This window comes from Notolepis coatsorum, assembly GCF_963971535.1.
Source record: "Notolepis coatsorum genome assembly, chromosome: 6".
Taxonomy (NCBI): domain Eukaryota; kingdom Metazoa; phylum Chordata; class Actinopteri; order Aulopiformes; family Paralepididae; genus Notolepis; species Notolepis coatsorum.
This window is the reverse complement of record NC_140170.1, coordinates 71,034,048-71,060,881: the sequence shown is the minus strand read 5'-3', so window position 1 is coordinate 71,060,881 and position 26,834 is coordinate 71,034,048. Positions and strand designations below refer to the sequence as shown.

The 26,834-nt window shown below is 42.9% G+C and overlaps 1 protein-coding gene across 1 annotated transcript in view; it reads left to right on the top strand.

Annotated features, from left to right (window-relative positions):
• The window catches only part of dcaf12 (DDB1 and CUL4 associated factor 12), a 49,553-nt gene extending 24,743 nt beyond the window's left edge, over positions 1-24,810 (top strand). Inside the window, exons 3-9 of the mRNA XM_084316760.1 lie at positions 15,717-15,968; positions 19,164-19,224; positions 21,151-21,344; positions 22,534-22,599; positions 23,253-23,415; positions 23,636-23,814; positions 24,649-24,810. Coding sequence (XP_084172886.1) covers positions 15,717-15,968; positions 19,164-19,224; positions 21,151-21,344; positions 22,534-22,599; positions 23,253-23,415; positions 23,636-23,814; positions 24,649-24,807 — 1,074 coding nt within the window. The 3' untranslated portion in view covers positions 24,808-24,810. The remainder of the gene's footprint in view (positions 1-15,716; positions 15,969-19,163; positions 19,225-21,150; positions 21,345-22,533; positions 22,600-23,252; positions 23,416-23,635; positions 23,815-24,648) is intronic.
• The last annotated feature ends 2,024 nt before the right edge of the window (positions 24,811-26,834 follow it).

Genomic DNA, 26,834 nt, shown 5'->3' with positions numbered 1-26,834 from the left:
AAGATGGAGCTGATAGCGGATCTATTTGAGGCACAGGGGCGGCGCAAAGAGGGTTAAATGAGTTCCCATGTTTGTAGTGGGCGGAGATGGAGCAACAGATACATGCAGCGAGCACATGCACACATGGCGACAGCAGAACCACAGTATACAAGAAAATTGTGAAATAGAGCAATAGATAGAACCACTGCAAGCGTATGGACACAGGGTGAAATACGAGACAACAGCCCAGGGCCGCACGCCCCGTGGGAGCCACTCGGAAGTTTCAGCACTGCAGGCCAGACAGAAGGCGGCACGAAGCCATTCCATGGGACCGGCCGAGACGGAGGCCAAAAGTTTCTCCCATGTCTGCAGACATGGGAGAAAATAGACATCCTAACTAAACTAGACAGATTAATCTAAAGGTCAGTCCCCAACCAGGTGAGATCAGGGTAGGTTGAAGGAGAGAGAGAAAAGATGGCTCTTAAGCAGGGATTTAAAAGCTTCGACAGAGCAGGCGCCCTTGACGACGGCAGGTAATTTGTTCCACCGGTAGGGAGCGCGGTAGACAAAGGCTCTGTGGCCGGCGGTTTTCTTTTTAACCCTAGGAATCGATAGAAGTCCTGCATTTTGTGAGTGCAGAGCACGAGCGGGCGAGTATCGGGAGATGACATCGGATAGATAGAGCGGTGCAAGCCCATTTAAAGTTTTGTAGGTGAGGAGTAGCACTTTAAAGTCAGATCGGGCTTGAATAGGAAGCCAGTGTAGGGCAGACAAAACTGGTGTGATGTGATAACATTTTCTAGTTCTAGTTAGTATCCGTGCAGCCGCATTTTGCACAAGTTGAAGATTTTTGATGCTTGAATTAGGTAGGCTTGAAAAAAGTCCATTACAGTAGTCCAGACGTGATGAGACAAAAGCATGAATCAGGGTTTCAGCATCAGCCAGAGTTAAAATGGTGCAAATTTTTGCGATATTACGAAGATGGAAGGCAATTTTGGTGACTTTTTATATGTGCATTAAATGAGAGGGAGGAATCAAATGACTCAGAAGTTTTTTATGGTGGAGCTCTGGGATACATGACAAGTATCAAAGTTGAGGGAGATGTCCTGAAACAGGCCTCTATGGTTTGGGGGGCCAACAATTAACATCTCAGTTTTATCTGCATTAAGGAGTAGAAAGTTTTGCGACATCCACTTTTTGACGGCAAGCAAGCAGGCTTCAAGGTTTTGTAATTGGGAGGAATCATTTGGCTTAATAGGTATATATAATTGGGTGTCATCAGCGTAAAAATGAAAGTTTATGCCAAATTTGCGTATATTGCAGAGTGGTAGCATGTAAATAGCAAAGGGCCCAGGACGGAGCCTTGTGGGACACCACATTGCACTGGGAGGGTCTCAGATGTTAAATCATTTTAGACCATGCAGTGTGTTCTATCAGTTAAATAAGATTTAACCCAATCAAGTGCGTGACCCCGAATGCCAACATGATTCTCAAGCCGACCTAGAAGAATCGAGTGATCGATAGTGTCAAAGGCTGTACTGAGATCAAGCAATAAGAGCACAGAAGTGAGGTTTGAGTCAAGAGAGAGCAGTAAGTAATTTGTGACTTTGGTAACCGCCGTTTCGGTGGAGTGTAAGGCTCCAAAGCCAGATTGAAAAGATTCATTAAGATTGTTTGATAAATGGTCAGTAAGTTGCGTTGCGACGATCCGTTCTAACACTTTGGATAGGAACGGAAGATTGGAGATGGGTCTGTAATTTTTCAAGATTAGAGGGTCGAGGTTCGGTTTTTTAAGTAGTGGTTTAATGACTGCTGATTTAAAGGCCAGGGGCACCACGCCAGTAAACGAGGAGGTGTTGAAGATATTGAGTAGGGCAGGGCCTAGAGTTGGGAAGAGTTTTTTGATTAGTTGCTGGAAGAGGGTCAAACAGACAGGTTGGGGGTTTAGCCGCGCCAACCAATTTAGAGAGGGCACTAAGTGAGACGTTTTCAAGGCAGCATAGCGTATGGCTGCATTCAAAGTCAGGGGGAAGGCCCATCAGAGGTTGGGAGGGACTCTGATGAGTAAGGCAACATTTTCATCATTTCATGAGGTACATTTTCTTGGTAAATAATTTAATGAATTTGTTAGCCGAGAATGCATGGTTTAGGGCACTTGGTTGTTTCTGAGTAAGTTTTGCAACTGTGTCAAACAGAAACTGAGTTGTTTTTGTTTTCATTAACTCTTTCCGTGCCACTCACGAGATTTCTCGTGTTTTTTTATAGGTGGTTGAAAGCCACTCACGAGATTTCTCTGATTTTTTTTTTTTTTTTTTTATACGCGATCTGAAAAATTATTGCATCACCTGAGCCTACCCGAGTATAGCCGAGCGGCGCCGGCGATCACTGTGGAAAAAAGCGCCCCCTGTCGTCTCCCAGATGACATAAGTGATTTTGGAATGGACTCAATGAAAATGAATGGGAAAAAAACAGACATTTTCCAGTCCACTGATCCAGCCGGGGTTACCACAGTTCATTCTGGAACCTCAGATCCCCGCTGATCATGGAGTTCTACAGTATCGCGTTGGATCCATACACGTATCGATTTTTTCGAATGGTGATCAGGAATTGGAATATACCAGTTGGATACCATCTGATGTCAGGTAAGGACTCTATGTTATGTTATGTTAGGATAATCAGAGTAAGTTTGATGAAGATATAGGCTGTTTTGTGAAATGTCTTCTTTCGGTTTCACTGTAAAAGTCCGAGAGGAAATCAACGAGGCGATTATCCGTGCGCGGCCGTAATGTGCTTGCGTGCACGTATAATATTGATCATCTAGCGTTTATTTGAAAACGATTCATAAAAAGGCAGACGAATATCAACGTTGTGGAATATTCCACTAAAAGACGATTTTCATAGAATGCTCCAGAATGAGCTGTTTTTTTATATCAAAACGGGGGCTTTTCTAACTGCTCTGAAACGGAAACGACGCGATAAAAAAACAATCTGCCTTGACAGCACTGACTGGAAAATAGTCTTTGATAATGCGATGGGCAGATTAGACACATAGCCATAATTTAAAACATAGATTAGGCGATATTAACGTTAACATTGGCGCCGATGGTGGCATTCAGCCGGTAAAAAGGAAAACCAGGCGTGGCGCTCAAAGTGTTAATGAGCCTGGAAAAATATGAGGTTTTGGCAAATGAGAGTGCCTTTTTGTAGTTACGTAAAGTCGTAAACTAGGCGGAATACTTTGAGTTTGGTCGAACGCCATTTTATGTTCAAGTTTGCGACAAGCCTTTTTAAAGCAGCGTGTTTCCTCCGTAAACCAGGGAGTTTGTTTTTGGGGAGCACGTTTAATTTTAGGCTTAAGGGGAGCGACAATGTCGAGCGTGCTACGAAGGGCGGCGTTAAGTTTGTCTGTAAAGAGATCAAGGGGGCCAGAGTAAGAGAGGAAGGGAGAGAGGGTGTCTGGTAGGCAGTTAACTAGAGTTGAGACAGTTGAGGCGTTAATACGACGGCTCATGTAGGATTCTACACTGTCTGGTCGAGAAACCGTCCGATCAATTTGAAATTTGATGAGGTAGTGGTCTGAGAGAGCAGGAACATAGGGGGAACATTGTATGGTAGATTATAATAGTACTAGTCATTGTTAAACATTGTATGGTAGATTATAATAGTAGTAGTCAGTCATTGTTGCCCCGCCCCTTCTGAAAGCTTAAATATATTTGTTTTTATAATAATTATTAAAAAACATGCAAGCTCTCTTTAATCCCATGAACGTAAGCGAGCTAGCTAAATTATACATAAATCGGTTTTTCATATAAATCAATCTTCACTACGACGTTAAAACGGTGGCACGGTCTACGGAGACGTAGAAAAAAGCTACCAAATCCATTCTGAGACAACGGAGCGCAATGCACGCTCCGCAAGTCACTAACGAGCGCCGCACGTAACGAGTCACAGTCTCTCTGTTTCCTTAAAGTAGCCAAACGTTACTATAAAAATTAACTGGATAGTTGACTTAATGATATTCTAAAATCATTAAGTCTGCGTGCGCGCCCATCTCAACTCTGGTCTTTGGAAAGACCAGATGAGGTCAGAGGAGTTTGATAGTATTACTGAGGATGGCCAGATAATGTTGATATTTAAAGCTTGAGCAAGTACAAAACGCTGCTGACCATCAAAAGAGAATCCCTCACTGAGGAAAACACAAAGGCCTAACCATCATGTATCACAATGGTGATGTCAGCCAGAGATAGGGAGAAGCATGAACCATTAAAGGACATCTCTTTGAAAGAAATACAATTTTACAGGTTTAACTATTTAATTATTATTTAGTTATTGCACTGCACTGGCAGTTGAATTGCATTGAACTGAACTGAATTGAAAAAAAGAAACCTCATAACTGAACTGGCACTGAACATTGAACTGCACTGGCACTGTTTGCAGATATACTGTTCCGAAAACAGGAAAATATAAAACGGATTTCATGATAGGGCCCTAGTTAACACTTTCAGTGCCACGGACGACATATCTCGTTTTATTAGCCCCCCCACTGAGTGCCGATGACGACAAATATCGTTTTATTGTTTTATTAGCGATCTGAAATCATATTTCATCAACCGAGTCTCCCGTTGGTACAGCAGCCCCTACAGGAACTCAGAATGGAAAAAAGCGCCCCCTATCGTCTATCCCTGTGTAACTGCAGGTCGCAAGAAGTCTGATCAACATGGAAGTCATCGCGGGACGGGAATCGGCCTGGAATATATATTTACAGCAGCCAATACTCAATCAATAAGCGTGATCGATATCAGGAATTGGAATGATCTTTTTGGAGAACATCTGATCTGAGGTAAGGAATCTATTTTACCAGTCTTGGGATAATCAGAGTTGTATTCGCTGAGATCTCAGCGTTTGACCTATGTGTGGTGTGTCTGTATGTGCGCGATCGCTGATGAGGAAATAAGAGAATCGATTTTTCAGATCGCCTCTATAGCGTGCATACGTACACATATACTATCGATAATCTAGCGTTTATTTGAAAACGATTCATAAATAGGCCGAAAAATTACAACGTTTTTGTGTATTCTAGAATATTCCAGTAAATGTCTTATCATGGAATCTTTATATTTTCCTTAAACGAGGGCTTTTCCATACTACAATAAGTAAGGGATAATGTATAGCTACGAGGTCATCGTCGCAAAATAATTTACCGACACAGAGTTTAAAATACCGAGCCGCCTCGGCGAGGTGTTTTAAACATCCGTGAAGGTCAATTATTTTGCGATGATGACCGAGTATAGCTATACATTATCCCGCTTATTACATGGCTAACTTACTAACAATATACCTAATTAATTTTACAAAATCGACAAGACGAGATCAAATGCAGACGCAGTTGTTCTGTGGCTCCGTCAGCCCAAATAAAGTGATTATTATTATCGCCGGCAGCCCGGCAGGTGTGTCTAATTGCACTGAAACAGTGTGTGTCAGTGGGGCTTGATTACTCCAGCTGCGAAAAACAATAATCATCAGTGGTTATCGAAAAATAATTCACGCTGTCGGGGGCTATTGACCAATCACAATCAAGCATTTCGGCGAATGTTAAAACGCCATGGAATAATGGCTAATAATGTAATGGCTGGTTAAGAACGTAAATCAATATGGTGACTATGACTAGTTATTATGTTAACATATCCAAGTTGCTCAAGAAATTAACCATAGTAATAAACCCATATTTGAAGACCGGTCTTATTTTTTATTTTATCAATTATTTTTATTTTTTATTTTCATTTAACTCAACAACAACAATAATAATAATAATAATGACAAGATAATAATAAATAATAAATACAGACCAAAACCTAACTAATAAATACAAGATGCCAAGTAAAAAATAAAAACAACACAAAAGACATGAGACAATACAGACATCCCCCCCCCCCCCCCAGGCCCAACACCCCACCGGTCTATTTTTTCTATATTTACTATTGCTCTTTAAAGCAAAAGTTATTTCTTATCTGATTCCTCACTAAAGTAATCGATAGCTGCAGCTCTGCTGAAAGCATGCCGTCTCAGCTAGTAGCAACATGGCCGTCGGAACGGCCAGATCAGATCATTTGAGGGACACTTTGACTTTTAATGAAAATATCTGTGTGTGTGTGATTGACTCCTGATGATAATCTAAACAACTGTTAACATTAGGCTGAAGACACAGACTTTGGTAACTGCTGTACAAATGTGCAATAGACTTATTATTAAGTTTTTCAATGTAACATTAGACTACATCTGTCCCGAGGTACGATTGGAACACCCGTTTATACAACAAGGCTGACAAGTGGCATTCAAGTGATATCTGACCTGTTTTCAGTTTATTTCTCCACCACAAAGGTTTCTAAAACTCACGTATATATAATGCTGGCAGGCAGGGAGGAAAAGATTAGGAAACCATTCACTGATGCTTTTCTTTAATCCAGCCACGTAACTCTATCCATTCATGAAATGAAATCGCACACTTTATGATCCTGCTCCTCACCCGGGAATATCCATCACCAGCAGTGTTAATGGTTTGTAAGAGTGCCGTTTAACAATGTATCGCTAACACACGTTAACGGTGTAATCATCCTGCCCAGTCAGGAGCCGCAGAGCAGCAAGGCGCCGCCCCCTGAGAACATATTCCAACAGTACAGTCCAGCAGATCACACGTCTCCACACATCATACAAGCTGCCTATCCCCATCAAGCAGAGCTTGAGCCTCCACAGCTTCAAGAGAAGGGTCAGGAAGTGGCTCATGGACAGAATAGAGGAATAGCCCCCTATACTTTGAATGGGTTTCAGTTTTTAGTTATTGTGTGATATAAAATTGTAGCTATAGGTTAGACTTCTAATGTTTTAAATGTATGTTTTGTGTCATTGTCATGTTTTTTGTGTGGCCTAACAGCCCTGGGACCATGACGGAAAATAAGGGTCTTACTCTTTCTCATGTTATCCTTTAAAGTTTGGATCCTTGTTGTGTGTTTTTAATCCATAAATAAAATAAAATAAAATCCAGATCTCAGTCAAGCGGACTTTACCACCTGCACAGTTTCCATGGTCTCTTATCGCCAGAAACATAATAACGCTACTACAGCCTCTCCGTGAGTACCTTTACAACCAAACGCAAGAGGCCAAGCCAGCTTCCAGTCTGGGTTTTTTTCTAAATAAAAGTCTAAAACACAGAAGATATTGAAAACTTTATTTCGCACATTAAAACGAATTGTTCCATGGTGAACACTTGGCTTCGGGTGATCATTATTGTAGCATAATAATAATTTTTCCTTAGGCCCTATTTAAAAATAACACTGTGCTGTTTCCTCTCACCAGGCTACCATACAACGCTATGGTAGATTATAATAGGACTAGTCATTGTTAAATCAAATCAAATTTATTTGTAAGGCCCGACAACACACGTTAATGTCCCCATGAGCCGGACACGTCTTTAAACAAGTCAAGAAGAAACATAACAATAAGTCAAGAACAAAACAAGAACACCATAAGGTCCAACACATTTTAAATAAATGCAAAATAAATGAATGAATGCAAACACTCCCAGACATACCCCACGCGAAGGTAAGGAAAAACTCACTAAAACCTAACGATAGGAAAAAATGCACCACAGGCAGTGTGGAGGAGAGAAACCTTAGAAGGGCCATTCAAGGGGGGATCTCCCTTCTTAGATGATAGTAGTGTTGCAGACTGACAGTTGGTAAGCATGCACTCATGTGTGTAGTGAAACACAGATGAGTGCATGCAATAGCAACTGAATGAAAAATTAAAGATAGAGCTGATAGCGATAGCAACTGAACATTTTGAAAGATTAAAGATGGAGCTGATAGCGGATCTATTTGAGGCACAGGGGCGGCGCAAAGAGGGTTAAATGAGTTCCCATGTTTGTAGTGGGCGGAGATGGAGCAACAGATACATGCAGCGAGCACATGCACACATGGCGACAGCAGAACCACAGTATACAAGAAAATTGTGAAATAGAGCAATAGATAGAACCACTGCAAGCGTATGGACACAGGGTGAAATACGAGACAACAGCCCAGGGCCGCACGCCCCGTGGGAGCCACTCGGAAGTTTCAGCACTGCAGGCCAGACAGAAGGCGGCACGAAGCCATTCCATGGGACCGGCCGAGACGGAGGCCAAAAGTTTCTCCCATGTCTGCAGACATGGGAGAAAATAGACATCCTAACTAAACTAGACAGATTAATCTAAAGGTCAGTCCCCAACCAGGTGAGATCAGGGTAGGTTGAAGGAGAGAGAGAAAAGATGGCTCTTAAGCAGGGATTTAAAAGCTTCGACAGAGCAGGCGCCCTTGACGACGGCAGGTAATTTGTTCCACCGGTAGGGAGCGCGGTAGACAAAGGCTCTGTGGCCGGCGGTTTTCTTTTTAACCCTAGGAATCGATAGAAGTCCTGCATTTTGTGAGTGCAGAGCACGAGCGGGCGAGTATCGGGAGATGACATCGGATAGATAGAGCGGTGCAAGCCCATTTAAAGTTTTGTAGGTGAGGAGTAGCACTTTAAAGTCAGATCGGGCTTGAATAGGAAGCCAGTGTAGGGCAGACAAAACTGGTGTGATGTGATAACATTTTCTAGTTCTAGTTAGTATCCGTGCAGCCGCATTTTGCACAAGTTGAAGATTTTTGATGCTTGAATTAGGTAGGCTTGAAAAAAGTCCATTACAGTAGTCCAGACGTGATGAGACAAAAGCATGAATCAGGGTTTCAGCATCAGCCAGAGTTAAAATGGTGCAAATTTTTGCGATATTACGAAGATGGAAGGCAATTTTGGTGACTTTTTATATGTGCATTAAATGAGAGGGAGGAATCAAATGACTCAGAAGTTTTTTATGGTGGAGCTCTGGGATACATGACAAGTATCAAAGTTGAGGGAGATGTCCTGAAACAGGCCTCTATGGTTTGGGGGGCCAACAATTAACATCTCAGTTTTATCTGCATTAAGGAGTAGAAAGTTTTGCGACATCCACTTTTTGACGGCAAGCAAGCAGGCTTCAAGGTTTTGTAATTGGGAGGAATCATTTGGCTTAATAGGTATATATAATTGGGTGTCATCAGCGTAAAAATGAAAGTTTATGCCAAATTTGCGTATATTGCAGAGTGGTAGCATGTAAATAGCAAAGGGCCCAGGACGGAGCCTTGTGGGACACCACATTGCACTGGGATGGTCTCAGATGTTAAATCATTTTAGACCATGCAGTGTGTTCTATCAGTTAAATAAGATTTAACCCAATCAAGTGCGTGACCCCGAATGCCAACATGATTCTCAAGCCGACCTAGAAGAATCGAGTGATCGATAGTGTCAAAGGCTGTACTGAGATCAAGCAATAAGAGCACAGAAGTGAGGTTTGAGTCAAGAGAGAGCAGTAAGTAATTTGTGACTTTGGTAACCGCCGTTTCGGTGGAGTGTAAGGCTCCAAAGCCAGATTGAAAAGATTCATTAAGATTGTTTGATAAATGGTCAGTAAGTTGCGTTGCGACGATCCGTTCTAACACTTTGGATAGGAACGGAAGATTGGAGATGGGTCTGTAATTTTTCAAGATTAGAGGGTCGAGGTTCGGTTTTTTAAGTAGTGGTTTAATGACTGCTGATTTAAAGGCCAGGGGCACCACGCCAGTAAACGAGAAGGTGTTGAAGATATTGAGTAGGGCAGGGCCTAGAGTTGGGAAGAGTTTTTTGATTAGTTGCTGGAAGAGGGTCAAACAGACAGGTTGGGGGTTTAGCCGCGCCAACCAATTTAGAGAGGGCACTAAGTGAGACGTTTTCAAGGCAGCATAGCGTATGGCTGCATTCAAAGTCAGGGGGAAGGCCCATCAGAGGTTGGGAGGGACTCTGATGAGTAAGGCAACATTTTCATCATTTCATGAGGTACATTTTCTTGGTAAATAATTTAATGAATTTGTTAGCCGAGAATGCATGGTTTAGGGCACTTGGTTGTTTCTGAGTAAGTTTTGCAACTGTGTCAAACAGAAACTGAGTTGTTTTTGTTTTCATTAACTCTTTCCGTGCCACTCACGAGATTTCTCGTGTTTTTTTATAGGTGGTTGAAAGCCACTCACGAGATTTCTCGGATTTTTTTTTTTTTTTTTTATATACGCGATCTGAAAAATTATTGCATCACCTGAGCCTACCCGAGTATAGCCGAGCGGCGCCGGCGATCACTGTGGAAAAAAGCGCCCCCTGTCGTCTCCCAGATGACATAAGTGATTTTGGAATGGACTCAATGAAAATGAATGGGAAAAAAACAGACATTTTCCAGTCCACTGATCCAGCCGGGGTTACCACAGTTCATTCTGGAACCTCAGATCCCCGCTGATCATGGAGTTCTACAGTATCGCGTTGGATCCATACACGTATCGATTTTTTCGAATGGCGATCAGGAATTGGAATATACCAGTTGGATACCATCTGATGTCAGGTAAGGACTCTATGTTATGTTATGTTAGGATAATCAGAGTAAGTTTGATGAAGATATAGGCTGTTTTGTGAAATGTCTTCTTTCGGTTTCACTGTAAAAGTCCGAGAGGAAATCAACGAGGCGATTATCCGTGCGCGGCCGTAATGTGCTTGCGTGCACGTATAATATTGATCATCTAGCGTTTATTTGAAAACGATTCATAAAAAGGCAGACGAATATCAACGTTGTGGAATATTCCACTAAAAGACGATTTTCATAGAATGCTCCAGAATGAGCTGTTTTTTTATATCAAAACGGGGGCTTTTCTAACTGCTCTGAAACGGAAACGACGCGATAAAAAAACAATCTGCCTTGACAGCACTGACTGGAAAATAGTCTTTGATAATGCGATGGGCAGATTAGACACATAGCCATAATTTAAAACATAGATTAGGCGATATTAACGTTAACATTGGCGCCGATGGTGGCATTCAGCCGGTAAAAAGGAAAACCAGGCGTGGCGCTCAAAGTGTTAATGAGCCTGGAAAAATATGAGGTTTTGGCAAATGAGAGTGCCTTTTTGTAGTTACGTAAAGTCGTAAACTAGGCGGAATACTTTGAGTTTGGTCGAACGCCATTTTATGTTCAAGTTTGCGACAAGCCTTTTTAAAGCAGCGTGTTTCCTCCGTAAACCAGGGAGTTTGTTTTTGGGGAGCACGTTTAATTTTAGGCTTAAGGGGAGCGACAATGTCGAGCGTGCTACGAAGGGCGGCGTTAAGTTTGTCTGTAAAGAGATCAAGGGGGCCAGAGTAAGAGAGGAAGGGAGAGAGGGTGTCTGGTAGGCAGTTAACTAGAGTTGAGACAGTTGAGGCGTTAATACGACGGCTCATGTAGGATTCTACACTGTCTGGTCGAGAAACCGTCCGATCAATTTGAAATTTGATGAGGTAGTGGTCTGAGAGAGCAGGAACATAGGGGGAACATTGTATGGTAGATTATAATAGTACTAGTCATTGTTAAACATTGTATGGTAGATTATAATAGTAGTAGTCAGTCATTGTTGCCCCGCCCCTTCTGAAAGCTTAAATATATTTGTTTTTATAATAATTATTAAAAAACATGCAAGCTCTCTTTAATCCCATGAACGTAAGCGAGCTAGCTAAATTATACATAAATCGGTTTTTCATATAAATCAATCTTCACTACGACGTTAAAACGGTGGCACGGTCTACGGAGACGTAGAAAAAAGCTACCAAATCCATTCTGAGACAACGGAGCGCAATGCACGCTCCGCAAGTCACTAACGAGCGCCGCACGTAACGAGTCACAGTCTCTCTGTTTCCTTAAAGTAGCCAAACGTTACTATAAAAATTAACTGGATAGTTGACTTAATGATATTCTAAAATCATTAAGTCTGCGTGCGCGCCCATCTCAACTCTGGTCTTTGGAAAGACCAGATGAGGTCAGAGGAGTTTGATAGTATTACTGAGGATGGCCAGATAATGTTGATATTTAAAGCTTGAGCAAGTACAAAACGCTGCTGACCATCAAAAGAGAATCCCTCACTGAGGAAAACACAAAGGCCTAACCATCATGTATCACAATGGTGATGTCAGCCAGAGATAGGGAGAAGCATGAACCATTAAAGGACATCTCTTTGAAAGAAATACAATTTTACAGGTTTAACTATTTAATTATTATTTAGTTATTGCACTGCACTGGCAGTTGAATTGCATTGAACTGAACTGAATTGAAAAAAAGAAACCTCATAACTGAACTGGCACTGAACATTGAACTGCACTGGCACTGTTTGCAGATATACTGTTCCGAAAACAGGAAAATATAAAACGGATTTCATGATAGGGCCCTAGTTAACTCTTTAAATGCCATGCCTGGTTTTCCATTTTACCGCTTGAATGCCACCATCCGCGCCAATGTTAACGTTAATATCGCCTAATCTATGTTTTAAATTATGGCTATGTGTCTAATCTGCCCATCGCATTATCAAAGACTATTTTCCAGACAGTGCTGTGAAGGCAGATTGTTTTTTTATCGCGTCGTTGCCGTTTCAGAGCAGTTAGAAAAGCCCCCGTTTTGATATAAAAAACAGCCCATTCTGGAGCATTCTATGAAAATCGTCTTTTAGTGGAATATTCTACAACGTTGATATTCGTCGGCCTTTTTATGAATCGTTTTCAAATAAACGCTAGATGATCAATATTATACGTGCACGCACGCACATTACGGCCGCGCGAGGATAATCGCCTCGTTGATTTCCTCTCGGAGTTTTACAATGAAAACGAAAGAAGACATTTCACAAAACAGCTTATAACTTCATCAAACTTACTCCGATTATCCTACCACTAATAACACAGAGTCCTTACCTGACATCAGATGGTATCCAACTGGTATATTCCAATTCCTGATCACCATTCGAAAAAATCGATAAGTGTATGGATCCAACGCGACACAGTAGATCTCTATGATCCGGGGGGATCTGAGGCTCCAGAATGAACTGTGGTAACCCCGGCTGGATCAGTGAACTGGAAAATGTGGAGTACCGGATTTTTTTCCCCATTCATTTTCATTGAGTCCATTCCAAAATCACTTATGTCATCTGGGAGACGACAGGGGGCGCTTTTTTCCACAGTGATCGTCGGCGCCCCTCGGCTATACTCGGGTAGGCTCGGGTGATGCAATAATTTTTCAGATCGCAAAAAAAAAAAAAAAAAAATAATTCCGAGAAATCTCGTGAGTGGCTAGCAACCACCTATAAAAAAACACGAGAAATCTCGTGAGTGGCACTGAAAGAGTTAACACTTTCAGTGCCACGGACGACATATCTCGTTTTATTAGCCCCCCCACTGAGTGCCGATGACGACAAATATCGTTTTATTGTTTTATTAGCGATCTGAAATCATATTTCATCAACCGAGTCTCCCGTTGGTACAGCAGCCCCTACAGGAACTCAGAATGGAAAAAAGCGCCCCCTATCGTCTATCCCTGTGTAACTGCAGGTCGCAAGAAGTCTGATCAACATGGAAGTCATCGCGGGACGGGAATCGGCCTGGAATATATATTTACAGCAGCCAATACTCAATCAATAAGCGTGATCGATATCAGGAATTGGAATGATCTTTTTGGAGAACATCTGATCTGAGGTAAGGAATCTATTTTACCAGTCTTGGGATAATCAGAGTTGTATTCGCTGAGATCTCAGCGTTTGACCTATGTGTGGTGTGTCTGTATGTGCGCGATCGCTGATGAGGAAATAAGAGAATCGATTTTTCAGATCGCCTCTATAGCGTGCATACGTACACATATACTATCGATAATCTAGCGTTTATTTGAAAACGATTCATAAATAGGCCGAAAAATTACAACGTTTTTGTGTATTCTAGAATATTCCAGTAAATGTCTTATCATGGAATCTTTATATTTTCCTTAAACGAGGGCTTTTCAAAATGTTATAAAACGAAAATGAACCGATAAAAAAACAATCCGCATCGACAATGTTTTTTTTTTTTTATCCACTTTTTCTCCCATTTTCAATTTTTTTTTCTCCCATCCCAATTTTCATATCGTCCAATTCAACCCTCCCCTGTCTTTTGAACGTTGTTTCTTGCCTCCCACAAGCCGGCTGCAATGTGGACTAAGTCATACATAGCACGAGTCCCCTCCGATACTCGAGGTAACAGCCATCTCATCTTTTCACCTGCGCGGCTCGGTCTTTCAGCGCCTGGGGTCTGGGCTTTGGAGGGGCCCCGCCCCCGTCGCTTCTTGATTCTACTGCGCTGGCGCACCAACCGACCTGTAGGAGTCGCTGTCCACAACGCCCGATCCCCACCCTTCAGTTTCCCTCCCCGTAATACGGCCAATGTGTATTACTGTGGACGACCAGCTAAACTGAAAGCAATGTGGAGAGCGGGGCTCGAACAGGAGGCATCCTGTTCGAGCCTAGTCTCCAGCATTCGTTGTGAGCGCCTTGCCCACTGCGCCACGTAGCCGCCCCCCGCATCGACAATGTTGACTGGAAAACGAGTCATTGATAAGCGACGGGCAGATTAGACACATAGCCATAATTTAAAACATAGATTAGGCGTTTTTTTTTTTTTTGATCCACTTTTTCTCCCATTTTTCTATATTTTCTCCCATCCCCAATTTCGTATCATCCAATTCAACCCTCCCCTGTCACGAACGCTGTTTCTTGCCTCCCACAAGCCGGCTGCAATGTGGACTAAGTCATACATAGCACAAGTCCCCTCCGGTACTTGAGGTAACAGCAGTCGCATCTTTTCACCTGCGCAGCTCGACCTCTCAGTGTCGAGGAGTAACGCGTGGGAGGCTCACGCTGCCCCCGACACTTCCTGATTTTACTGCGCAGGCGCACCAACCGACTTGTAGGAGTCGCTTGTTCACAACGTTCGATCCCCACCCTTCAGTTTTTCCCTCCCCGTAATACGGCCAATGTGTATTACTGCGGACGACCAGCCAAACTGAAAAACAATGTGGAGAGCTGGATTCGAACACGCGAATCCTAGCGTCTCCACACTGGTGGCGAGTGCCTTAGACCACTACACCACCTAGCCGCCCTAGATTAGGCGTTTTTAATGCTAACATTGAAGTGGGTCGCGGCATTCAAGGAGGTTCCGGGGCACCGAGCTCTGGCACGGAAAGTGTTAAGCTGAGTTAATAAATTCACTCTGGAAAATCTGCTCCGCTCCGATAAACTGACTCTTCGGTCAGAGTGTCCAGTGTGCACTCTGAGCCCTCAGAATTTCCAAACAACTTGAGTGTGCCTGCTCTGACACTGGTTGTAAATAGTTATGAGTGTTGTATGTGCCTCCCTGTATTGTAAATAGTTCATATGTGTGTTGTCACTACTGTATGTATAATTGTAAATAAATTAATGTGTTAATATTTATTTATAAATATTGTTAATATTTACCTAATTTATGTGCAATCGTTTAATTTCAGCTCAGTGTAGAGAAATGCACCGATACTAACAACCGCCTTACTGCGCACGTCTGTGACGACACTGTTGACACCACATATCCGTGACACGCGCGCCCCGCGACAACACTAGTAGTCTTGGGGAACCTACCACTCCTGAAAAAAATCCTGCGGGAAACACTGATAGTAGTAGTCAGTCATTGTTAAATATTGTATGGTAGATTTAAAATAGAAGTAGTCATTGTTAAATATTGTACGGTTATAGAACGGCCTATAAAAATAAATGGACATGTTATTGTAACACGCTGTCCCGTCTCTCTTCCTTCTCGCCCCGCAGCTGTTCGTAGCGGACGTCCTGACGGGGCAGATCACGCGCATCCCCATGCTGAAGGACAATGTGGGCGCGGCAGAGGGGGTCCACTTCAACCTGCCCACCGGGGGCTCAGGCTCCAGCCTGGACCAGCAGGGCTGTGGGATCCACGCCATCGAGCTGAACCCCTCCAGGACCCTGCTGGCTACCGGGGGGGACAACCCCAACAGCCTGGCCGTCTACCGGCTGCCCACGCTGGACCCCGTCTGCGTCGGAGACGTGAGTGGGCTTCCTGTCTGCGGGTTGACTCGTTTTTTTTTTTTTGTTTCATTACCACACTACAAAGGGTTAATCCTTTCACTACCACACTACAAAGGGTTAAGCCTTTCACTATCACACTACGGAAGGTTAACCTTTCACTACCGTCGGCGTCTGTAGTGTGGTAGTGAAAGGTTAACCTTCTGTAGTGTGGTAGTGAAAGAGTTAAGAAGACTATCTCCCCCCCATGATAAAAGTAGCATCAGGAAGTTAACTCCACCCTCAGCCTTTGCTGAACATCAGGGGTGTTATTGTGATGTTTGAATGAATTGGTTTGGGTTTAAGGCAAGAACACCCTATACACTGTCACTTTCGCATGTTCCTTAACACATTGGGTGCCGGGGGTTGTGCCCATCATTGTACCCAGTCTGCCACCGTTGAAAGCCTATGGAGATGTTTACCTTCTTTGCAGGGCTATAACTTTTTAAATTGTATTGCTATATTGACATTACTATGGCCCGTTCAACATCGATTATCTATCGTTCAGGATGTAGGAACGTTATATTTTTTTCATTCATACATTGTTGTGTTAATACCGTCTAGAATATAAGTATGTTTTTAAGGTTTTCTGCTGTAATTCCAAAAACGTTCGAGACAGGGGATGGTAGAATTGGATGGGGGAGAAATAGAAAAAGAAAAAAATAATGTATATGATCGGTATACATTATGCTTCATCAGACCTCTCAGTGGGAGGCGCCAAACGTAAAAACTGAGCGCCAATGGCGGGTGGCGCTCTCTAGTTTCGGTCCCTGTTCGTGTTAACATTGGATAATGTACAAAATAAATGTATTTAATTTATAAACGTAGTGCTTTAGACGTCGCTCTTTTATTTTGAAACCCCCCGACCGGAAGTATTTATGATGCTATCGCTATCTTCTTGTTATCAATGGGTTGGTTGAGAAGGGAAGTTTCATCTATCTAGGAACCTAGCTACATCCGGGGTACAATGTTGCATAGGCTGCGTGTCGATGTTGCAGAAGCATAAAGGCAGAGTGTCTGCAACACTGTTGCGTTGTCGATGTTGTGTTGCATTGCAGTTGCTCGAGCATGTAGAGGCCTTTAGGTACGTCTTTTAACCTGTTAAACTGTAAGCTGTATTTCGCCTAAAGGTACATGCCTAAGTAAATGGAAGATTGCTCCACTTCTGCAAGGTCAATTTGCATGTTCTTGTTTATCTAGGAACATCTAGGGACCTGGGGGTATGTATTTCCAGTGTCAGAGATATTGTGTCTGTTACTAGGCAGAGTAAATTGTAATGAAGAAAAGGAGAATATAAATTATGATTTATGATTTTTGCATCTTTGATCATCTGCGGGGCACGAGAAAATGCTCACTGAACTCATTCACCACCTTATTGAGATCATGTGTACAAAAAATCTAAGAAAATGAACCGCGGGAAGATGATTAAACAGAAGGATTTGTAGATACAGTAATTAATGATAATCGATTTTAATTATAAATTCATATTTGACCTTGAACTTGACCTTATTATGGCCAAATCATACATCTATGGATAGGGAAAATGCTCCTCTTTCCAATGGCAGGGTTGAATCTGGATTTAGTAATTTCCTTGCGTTTTTGACGATAATTAGCATTTTCTGATAAATTTGTATATCCGATAAATCGTATAAAACATCTGTAAAAATGAAAATATACACTGACTACTGTTTTTTATAGGGTTATGGTATTTACTCTTGGCTACAAAAAAATATATTTAAAAACATTAACCTCTTAACATCCAAGGGCCCACATGTGGACGATTCTTTGCCGACCTGTAGTGGCTCGGGTGTGCATTTCTTTTAATACAATATATAGATAGAATTAAAGCTCTATTTGTTGCCTGTCGATTGCCCTTTGAGGTGACAAAATCCGTTCAGCGGTTCTCGAGTTACATGCCGATATGTGAGGCGTGCCCCAAAGTACGCAAAAGTACACATTACTACCCCCGACTCCCGGGGCTTTAGCTCCGTCAATCATTTGGCGATCTCGAAAATCTTTGCACAGGGTTGTAGCCAATGAGTGGCTTTCCAATGATACCTGATGATATGATAATTGGGGATCTAATATGGTCTCTATTGATCGAACAAACATCCTTCACGGCAGTGAAGTGAAGTGCTTTCCATAGAAAATAATGGCTTTATGTCAGAGTTTGTCATAACTTGAGCGATGGTGGTCAAGCTGTAGCGGATAACAGGGTGTGATTAGAGACTCCAGAAAACAAGCAGCTGTTTATGTTAATTATTAAGTCATGTGATGTGAAGATTTTGACCAGGGTGGACGGCTTAAGTTATAAAAGACTGGAACATCTGAAAAAAGTTAGTTTAGTAATGTTTTATACACCTTGAAGTGCATATACATCTGGGGGGGGGGGGGGGGGGGGGGGGGGATTGTAAATACACTTAAAAAATACTAACCCTCTAACCTTTTTACTATTATGTACCCTAATACTATGCTACTATTCTTATACTACTATATGTCTTGCTAATATGGCTAAACTACTATGCACTCAGAGTGTAACACTCAAACTCGATACTATTTGATGAACAATGCCACTGACCCTTAGCTGCCAGAGGTGTTCCCATCCTGCCGACTTGTTGTTCACAATCTGTAAGTGGCTTTGGATAAAAGCGTCCGCTAAACGAATTGTTGGAGGTTGATCACCCTTTGACAAAATGACCATGTATTTATTTAGGTAGTGTTCCTGCTCTTTGGTGGTTAATGTTCTCACATACCTGGTTAAACTGTTACACTTCGCTGTCTTTCTGTTGCCAAAAACCTTATGCACAGTGCACACCAGTATACTATGAAACGGCCATACAGGCTGAACAAGTCGCCGTTTCCAAAACCTTTTTTCCTTTTTGTGGCATTTCTAAAAGGTAAAAAAGATAAGGGGTAGGGGGAGAAACTACGACACTGTATCGGTGGTAATCTGCTGCTCTGCATTCTGTTCCGTCCAAGCCCACATCTAAAACAGTCATCTGCTTTTGGGGCGTATTTGTAATAAATGTTTAGCTTGATAAGGAAGTTATGAAATGGTTGAGTGGGTCTGTCTGTATGGGCGGGCAGGTGCATGAACATTGTGAGGGCATTCTGTCTGTATGTGTGACGAGTCGGTGGTGTATAAGGCTTTCTCGTGTTGCTCGTCTCGTCTTCCAGGACGGCCACAATGACTGGATCTTCTCCATCGCATGGATCAGCGACAGCATGGCTGTGTCCGGTGAGTCATGTGTCCGTAATGCACTGTGTCCCCTGGGCTTGTTCAGCAAACAGTGGGCGAACGCAGCAAGACGTCTTCCGTCTCAAACAACTGCTGGCGAAAATTCGATATTTCACATAATCTGGTGATAATGTTCTTTCACATCATAAACTAAATATAAGGTCATCAATACATAGAACCATAACTGACAGACCAGGATGACCAAACCATCTTTGCTACAAAAATGTGTTGTGATCTGGGGAAGATGGCGTGAACCTCGGCACGTGTTAAACTCTCCCAGTGGAACTCCTCGCTGTCGGGTGAAAAGAAGCGGCTGGTCACTCCACATGTATTGGAGGAGGCATGTGGTAGTTCTACACCCTCATCAGACTGACAGTAGGGCAGCATGTGGTAGTTCTACACCCTCATCAGACCGACAGTAGGGCAGCATGTGGTAGTTCTACACCCTCATCAGACTGACAGTAGGGCAGCATGTGGTAGTCTACACCCTCATCAGACTGACAGTAGGGCAGCATGTGGTAGTCTACACCCTCCCAAGACCGACAGTAGGGCACACAGTGGACATTTCTAGCTCAATGCGAGGTCTGCTGCTGCTGGCTAATAATACGGTCAATACGTGGGGAGATCTTTGTCAAGGCAACACGCATGTCATCCTCAAGGCTCAACTTGGCCCTATATTTTGTTTTCAGAGCTGTCATGGATGAAAAGCCAGCTTCACACAGATATGTGGTGCTGAATGGTATCAACACCTTAACTGCTGCATCATGATACTTGGTACTCAGCACCACACTCTGAAACTAGCTCTCCAGGTGGTATCAGATGAGATTTCAATGAGTTCTTCCAAGAGTTTGGATGGAGATGTGTCAGGAAGCTTTGTCTCAATGTTGTCTGTAAAGGTTTTTTTTATCCAGAGTAACTTAGCGATCCTTTTCTGTGTTTTATTAAATAATGATTTTGAGAAATGGTCAAATTGATCCAAATATGGTATTTTCATGGAAAACAGTGCAGCTGCAACAGATGGCACTTTAGTGATAATTTTCTGTAATCCAAAAAGAATTAAAAAAAAATATTTTAATTTTTAATTTTTTTTTAATCTCAAGGCACCCCTGGCAGCTCTCTGTGGCACCCTAGGGTGCCGCGGCACCCCTGTTGAGAACCGCTGGTCTACACCCTCCCCAGACCGACAGTAGGGCAGCATGTGGTAGTCTACACCCTCATCAGACAGACAGTAAAGCAGCATGTGATAGTCTACACCCTCATCAGACCGACAGTAGGGCAGCATGTGGTAGTCTACACCCTCATCAGACCGACAGTAAAGCAGCATGTGATAGTCTACACCCTCATCAGACCGACAGTAGGGCAGCATGTGGTAGTCTACACCCTCCCAAGACCGACAGTAGGGTAGTCTACACCCTCTGTGACACTGTGTGTCCTGGTTTCCCCATTAATTTAATCAAAGTTGTGCATAACTATTCATTATATTAAAAACACATTATTATAACGCAGATAGACCAAAAACAATACATATGGAGATATATTGTCCAGCCCTCTGCAAAGGCATCTGACCCACAACCGTTGCTCTCTGCTGTACTTCCTAATAAACTGAGATGATTGAAACTGAAAATGATGATTATATTTATCTATTTTTACCTTATTTTCTAGCACTCTCTTGTATTTAAATATGTTTTAGTTAAGTATTGTGTTATTTTGTGTGAAGGGCGGACTAGCAAAGAAAGATTTTCATTGTATGGCAAACTGTCTGTTTAACTGTGCACATGACAATAAACAATCTTGAAACTGATTATTATTATTCCCAGTCCTGGTCCAGTGTTCACTGTATGTATATATCTATGGTGTGTTCAGACATTAGAGACATATTGTCTGTCTGTCCGGTAATCAGCTTATGTCTGGTGTTTAATCCCCCAGGGTCCCGGGATGGCTCCATGGGCCTGTGGGAGGTGACTGAGGAGGTGCTGAGCCAGGCCGAGAGAAGTCAGAGTGAGGAGGCCGTGCCCTGCTACTCCCACATCTCCCACCGCGCCCTGAAGGACATCCCCAAGGAGTACACCAACCCATACAACTGCAAGGTCCGCGCCCTGGCCTTCAACAACACCCACAAGGTGAGGCTCGTTATTTCCCCACCCCCAATAGATATTTTCATAAGTCTGGGGTCGAGAGAAGGGGGGGGGGGGGGGGAGGACATGCGACAAAGGTCTCGGGGCCGGATTCCAACCCAAAACGTCGCAATTACAGCACGGCGAACCACCAAGACGTCCCAGGGGGATGTCTGCTTTTGCCGGGACAATGTCGGGGGAGGGTTAGGGTAGGTGGCGTAAGGCATGCCACATCTCTTTCCATCATCGGAAACAAAATAGACCTTCCATTGCTGCTGCCCGTCTGCCTCGTTCGGGTGGAGGGGGTCACGTCTAGTTGGTGTTCTCAACAGTCAAGGCTAGGGATGGGTATTGTTAGGATTTTATCGATACTACTACTCTTATCGATACTGCTTAACGGTTCGGTACTTTAGCGATACTCCTCGGTTCTTTTAGATTATTATTATTTAAAAAAATAATTATACATTTATTATTTGAACGGCTTAAGGCTATATCTGTACTTGATGTTTGTTTGTTGTGTTGCATATTTGAAATAAACTTCAATCAAATCAAACCCCCTCTCTTAAAAACAAAAACCTGTGTTTAACCTAGCCATCTATAAAACATCATGCTAAAACTGTGAAACAAATGTCCTCCCCTAAAGAACATAGCAAACATGACTCAGTTATCCAATAGTGCTGCTGCTTTTTATTTTGTTAAAATCTTTTAGTTAATAAGACTAAAAGACTACAATATGACTACAACGATTTCATGACGGCTTCCTGTCCTCTCATTTCCATTTCCAATTCCATCTTTGTACTGTCCTGTGTCTTTGTACTGTCCTGTGTCTTTGTACTGTCCTGTCTGTCTTTGTACTGTCCTGTCTTGTCTTTTGTCCTGTGTCTTTTGCACTGTCCTGTCCTTTTTAAACCTGCACTGAAAACCAGTTCCACAGCCTAGTTGTGAGGTAATAAAAGAATCTTGAACTTGAACTTTATCTTTTCATAACCTATTCATTCTTCCAGAGCCGCCAGAAAGGTCTATAGGTCACAGTTGGAGACTCTGTGAATGAGCTCGGACCTCAATAATGCAGGAGACGACGTGCTACTACCTCCCTCGTCCTCGTCTAGGTCCTTCTTGTGTCGCACTAGGATGTATGTGTGATGTATGTGAAACTGAAGGGTTAATCCTTGTCATATTGTTGGCTCTCTTTCAGGAGCTCGGTGCCGTCTCCTTGGATGGGTATTTCCACCTGTGGAAGGCTGAGCATAACCTGTGCAAGGTAAATCACTGAGCTGCTGTATAGAAACACGGGAGGTTGATAATGGAGGACGGATAGGTAATGACTAGGGATGTCCGATATTATCGGCCGATATTGGCATTAAAATGTAATATCGGAAATTATCTGTCGGTTTTCAAATTATTATTATATTTTTTTTTTACATTTATTTAACCTTTTATTTACCCAGGCAAGCAAGTAAGAACAAATTCTTATTTTATTTATTGTAAAAAGTATGCATAATGTTGTGTTAATTCCACGACAAGAGATATGTAATGTTAATTACCTGAAATTATAAATTTTTTGGTGGGGGGTAAACCCCGCATATATCAGTATCGGTTGATATCGGTATCTGAAATTAAGAGTTGGACAATATCGGTATATCGGATATCAGTAAAAAAGCTAATATCGAACATCCCTAGTAATGACAAAAGAATCTTGTGACTCTGTGTTCTGGGATATGTCTTAAGTATAGAGATTTGATGCTGCTATATGGCAATTTATCACAGTTGCCTTTCATTTGACCACAGTAAAAAGATCTAATAATATCACATAGGGAAACATTTCTAAATGCATTTTCACGAGTAAAAGGCCATAATTTAAATACTTTAGTTATTTTATTACTTATTGTAAAACTTACTGTGCGCTCCCCACAGCTGCTGTCTACAAAGTTGCCTCACTGCAAAGAGAACGTGTGTCTGGCGTACGGACAGGAATGGTCGGTGTATGCAGTGGGTTCACAGGCCCACGTCTCCTTCCTGGACCCACGACAGCCCACACACAACATCAAGTCCGTCAGCTCTAGGGAGAGGGGCAGTGGTGAGTATTGTGTAAACCCAAGGTATTATCTACATCAAGTCAAGTATTGTGTAAACCCAAGGTATTATCTACGTCAAGTTAATCAGCTCTGGAGAGTATAGTGTAAACCCAAACCGAAGTGACCGAAAATATGGTTTTTTTTATTTTATTTATCAAATCTAGTGACATATGATTTTTGGAACAAGCAGAGAGAAGTGTACAGCCTGTGTTCTGTGTGCAGGGATCCGCTCGGTGAGTTTCTACGAACACATCGTGACTGTGGGGACGGGTCAGGGCTCCCTGCTCTTCTACGACATCCGGGCTCAGAGATTCCTGGAGAACCCCCTGAATCCAGCCGGCGGGTACCGGCAGCGCCCAGGAGAGGGCATCCTCAAGCTCACTACAGGGAAGGGCTGGCTGGTACGCATACCTGCTTTGGGGGGGGGGGGGGGGGGGGCGGGGTGCTCTTTATTACATTAGCCTATAGACCGGTTTCTTGTCTATAAACATACCGTGTTCGAGCCAATCGGCAAGCCCCACTTAATCACATGACTGAGGTGCGTTGCTGCGCTAAAAACTAAAAGTACAATGGAGCTCTATGGAGAAACCATGCCACTCCCCTGACTAAAAGTATAATGGAGCTCTAGGAAGAAACCATGACACTCCCCTGACTAAAAGTATAATGGAGCTCTAGGGAGAAACCATGACACTCCCTTGACTAAAAGTATAATGGAGCTCTAGGGAAAAACCATGACACACTCCTGACTAAAAGTATAATGGAGCTCTAGGGAAAAACCATGACACTCTCCTGACTAAAAGTATAATGGAGCTTTAGGGAAAAACCATGACACTCTCCTGACTAAAAGTATAATGGAGCTCTATGGAAAAACCATGACACTCCCCTGACTAAAAGTATAATGGAGCTCTAGGGAGAAACCATGACACTCTCCTGACTAAAAGTATAATTGAGCTCTAGGGGAAAACCATGACACTCCTGACTAAAAGTATAATGGAGCTCTAGGGGAAAACCATGACACTCCTGACTAAAAGTATAATGGAGCTCTAGGGAGAAACCATGACACTTCAAACAAACTCTGAAGGGATGATACTATGTAAACAGAATGCCTATTTTGCTGTTGCGCTAGAGTAAGGGGACTATTTGAAGGGTTTACGATCATTTGAGACATTAGTCGACGTGAACTAATATATTCTTTCTTCCTTTCTCTCTCTCTCCCCGTCTCTCTGCCCCCTCAGAATCATGACGAGACGTGGAGGAGTTACTTCTCTGACATCAACTCCTTCCCCAACGCTGTGTACACCCACTGCTACGACGACTCGGGCACCAAGTTATTTGTCGCCGGCGGGCCACTCTGCTCCGGTCTCCACGGCAACTACGCGGGCCTCTGGAGCTAACCTCTGGAGCTAACCTCTGGAGCTAGCCTCTGGAGCTAACCTCTGGAGCTAACATCTGAAGCTAGCCTCTGGAGCTAGCCTCTGGTGCTAGTCTTTGCAGTTAGTCTCTGGTGCTAGTCTTTGCAGTTAGTCTCTGGTGCTAGTCTCTGGAGCTAGTCTTTGCAGTTAGCCTCTGGAGTTAGCCGCTGGAGCTAGCCTCCTTCCATCTCACTGTCCCACCATCTTCCTCCTTCTGCTCTCTTAACTCACTCAGTCCCTCCACCCGTCTCCTCCTTCAGGTCTTTAGGCGTCGCCCGCCTTTTCTCCACGTCTTTGGTATCTTTCTTGCTCAGCGATAATGTCTTGGTTCACACCCCTTTCACTCATGGACTTAGGATCACGCTCCCCCCCCCCCTTCCTTCATTGCGGCTCTTGAGGATCAGCGTTGTGTATTTTGTCCCGTTTTCCACCCTTGCATCTGGCCTCGCATAACGTTTTTAGTACATCTTGCCCACCACACACACTGTTGAGTTTATTTGTATAGATGTAACCAGTAACGTCTGAAGAACTGACGTCTGCCACTGAGGAACTTTGATGAAATTATCTTAAAAATATATATATATATATAAGTTCTATTACATTTTTCAACATTTACATACAACATGTTCGTCTTTTGTCATTTTGTTTTTAGTGGATTTTTTTTTGTTAGAAACGTGTTCCCATTGGATTTTTTAAATGTGCGCTAGGCGGTTTCTCCGTAGGAACATTTGGAGTTCCCTTTCAAAGGTTTTTCTCCCGTACTCTCACCCAAATGGACGGCAATAGAAAAGAGAGAGGGAGAGAAATGGAGGATGACTGAACAGACGGGTGATTTCGAAGGACTGAACAGTGCAGATGAACTTCCTGAAAGAAAAAAAAAAAAAAAAAAAAAAAAGCAGATCGAGGGCAAGTTTGTTGGCTGGACTGGACACCCTGTTGCCACGATGGCCTGAATAACAGTCTAATCAAGGTGTCTTCTCTCCAATCAGAAGCCACAGGCGAGGAGCAACGCCTACCGAATCAAAAGGCGATGAAAACGTGTTCTTATTTTCTCATGGAGATGATGTAAAGGAGGAACAACTTTAGGTATTCTGCTACGAATAATCCAGATAAATGCGTATTTTATTTTTATTTTTTTGATTACTGACTGTGTGATTTGACATAAACTCCCCCTGTTGATATTATTCCCATTAGCTTTATTATTATTATTTATTTTGCCCTTCACTGTCACCCTAATGAGAGTTGGTCGGTGGTATTCAATGCCACCTCCTTGAAGGACACATTGCCTGTTTACCCGTTTGTCTGTGTTCTCAGATGTTCTACTGCCAGAGTGCTTTCCATGGATAATCTTTTAGTGGTCCATAGCTCAGGCTTCGGCTCACGTCCCACAACTACCCAAAACTACTGCGTTACCAGAGACGTTCTCCCTAGGATCTTTATTTTTTAATTATTATTATTATTATTATTAGTAGTAGTATTTTATTTTGTATAGTTCGTTATGGAGTCATCAAGGATGAGAACTAACAAAATAACAGACAGTGTGGCCTTTGAATGCTGGGTTCAATCTCGAAAGGCTTCCCTGATGATTGAGTCCATCTCCAGAAGGGAGGTGAAGACGTGATGCTTCCCTCACGGCCGCTGGTCTCGTCTCCCCAGGAAGGAGGCCTTCTTTTGGAGGGTGGAGACAGACCCTGGAGTTTGGATGCTGCTGCGCACACTTTTTTTCTTTCTTTTTTGGGTCACTGTTGGTTCTAACACTTGTTCATTGTTTTTTTCTTTTTTTTTTCTTGCATCAAGGGATGAGCCTTCCTGCTCTTCTCCTGTTCTGGCAGAGGCAGGGTAGACTTGAGTTAACGTTTTGCCTGAGCCTTCCTGCTCTTCTCGTGTTCTGGCAGAGGCAGGAGAGGCAGGGTAGACTTGAGTTAACGTTTTGCCTTCAGCAAGTCTTTCCGTGAAAGACTGGTGTAGGCTAACATCGTTTTTTGCTTTTCTACATGGAACCTTTTTCT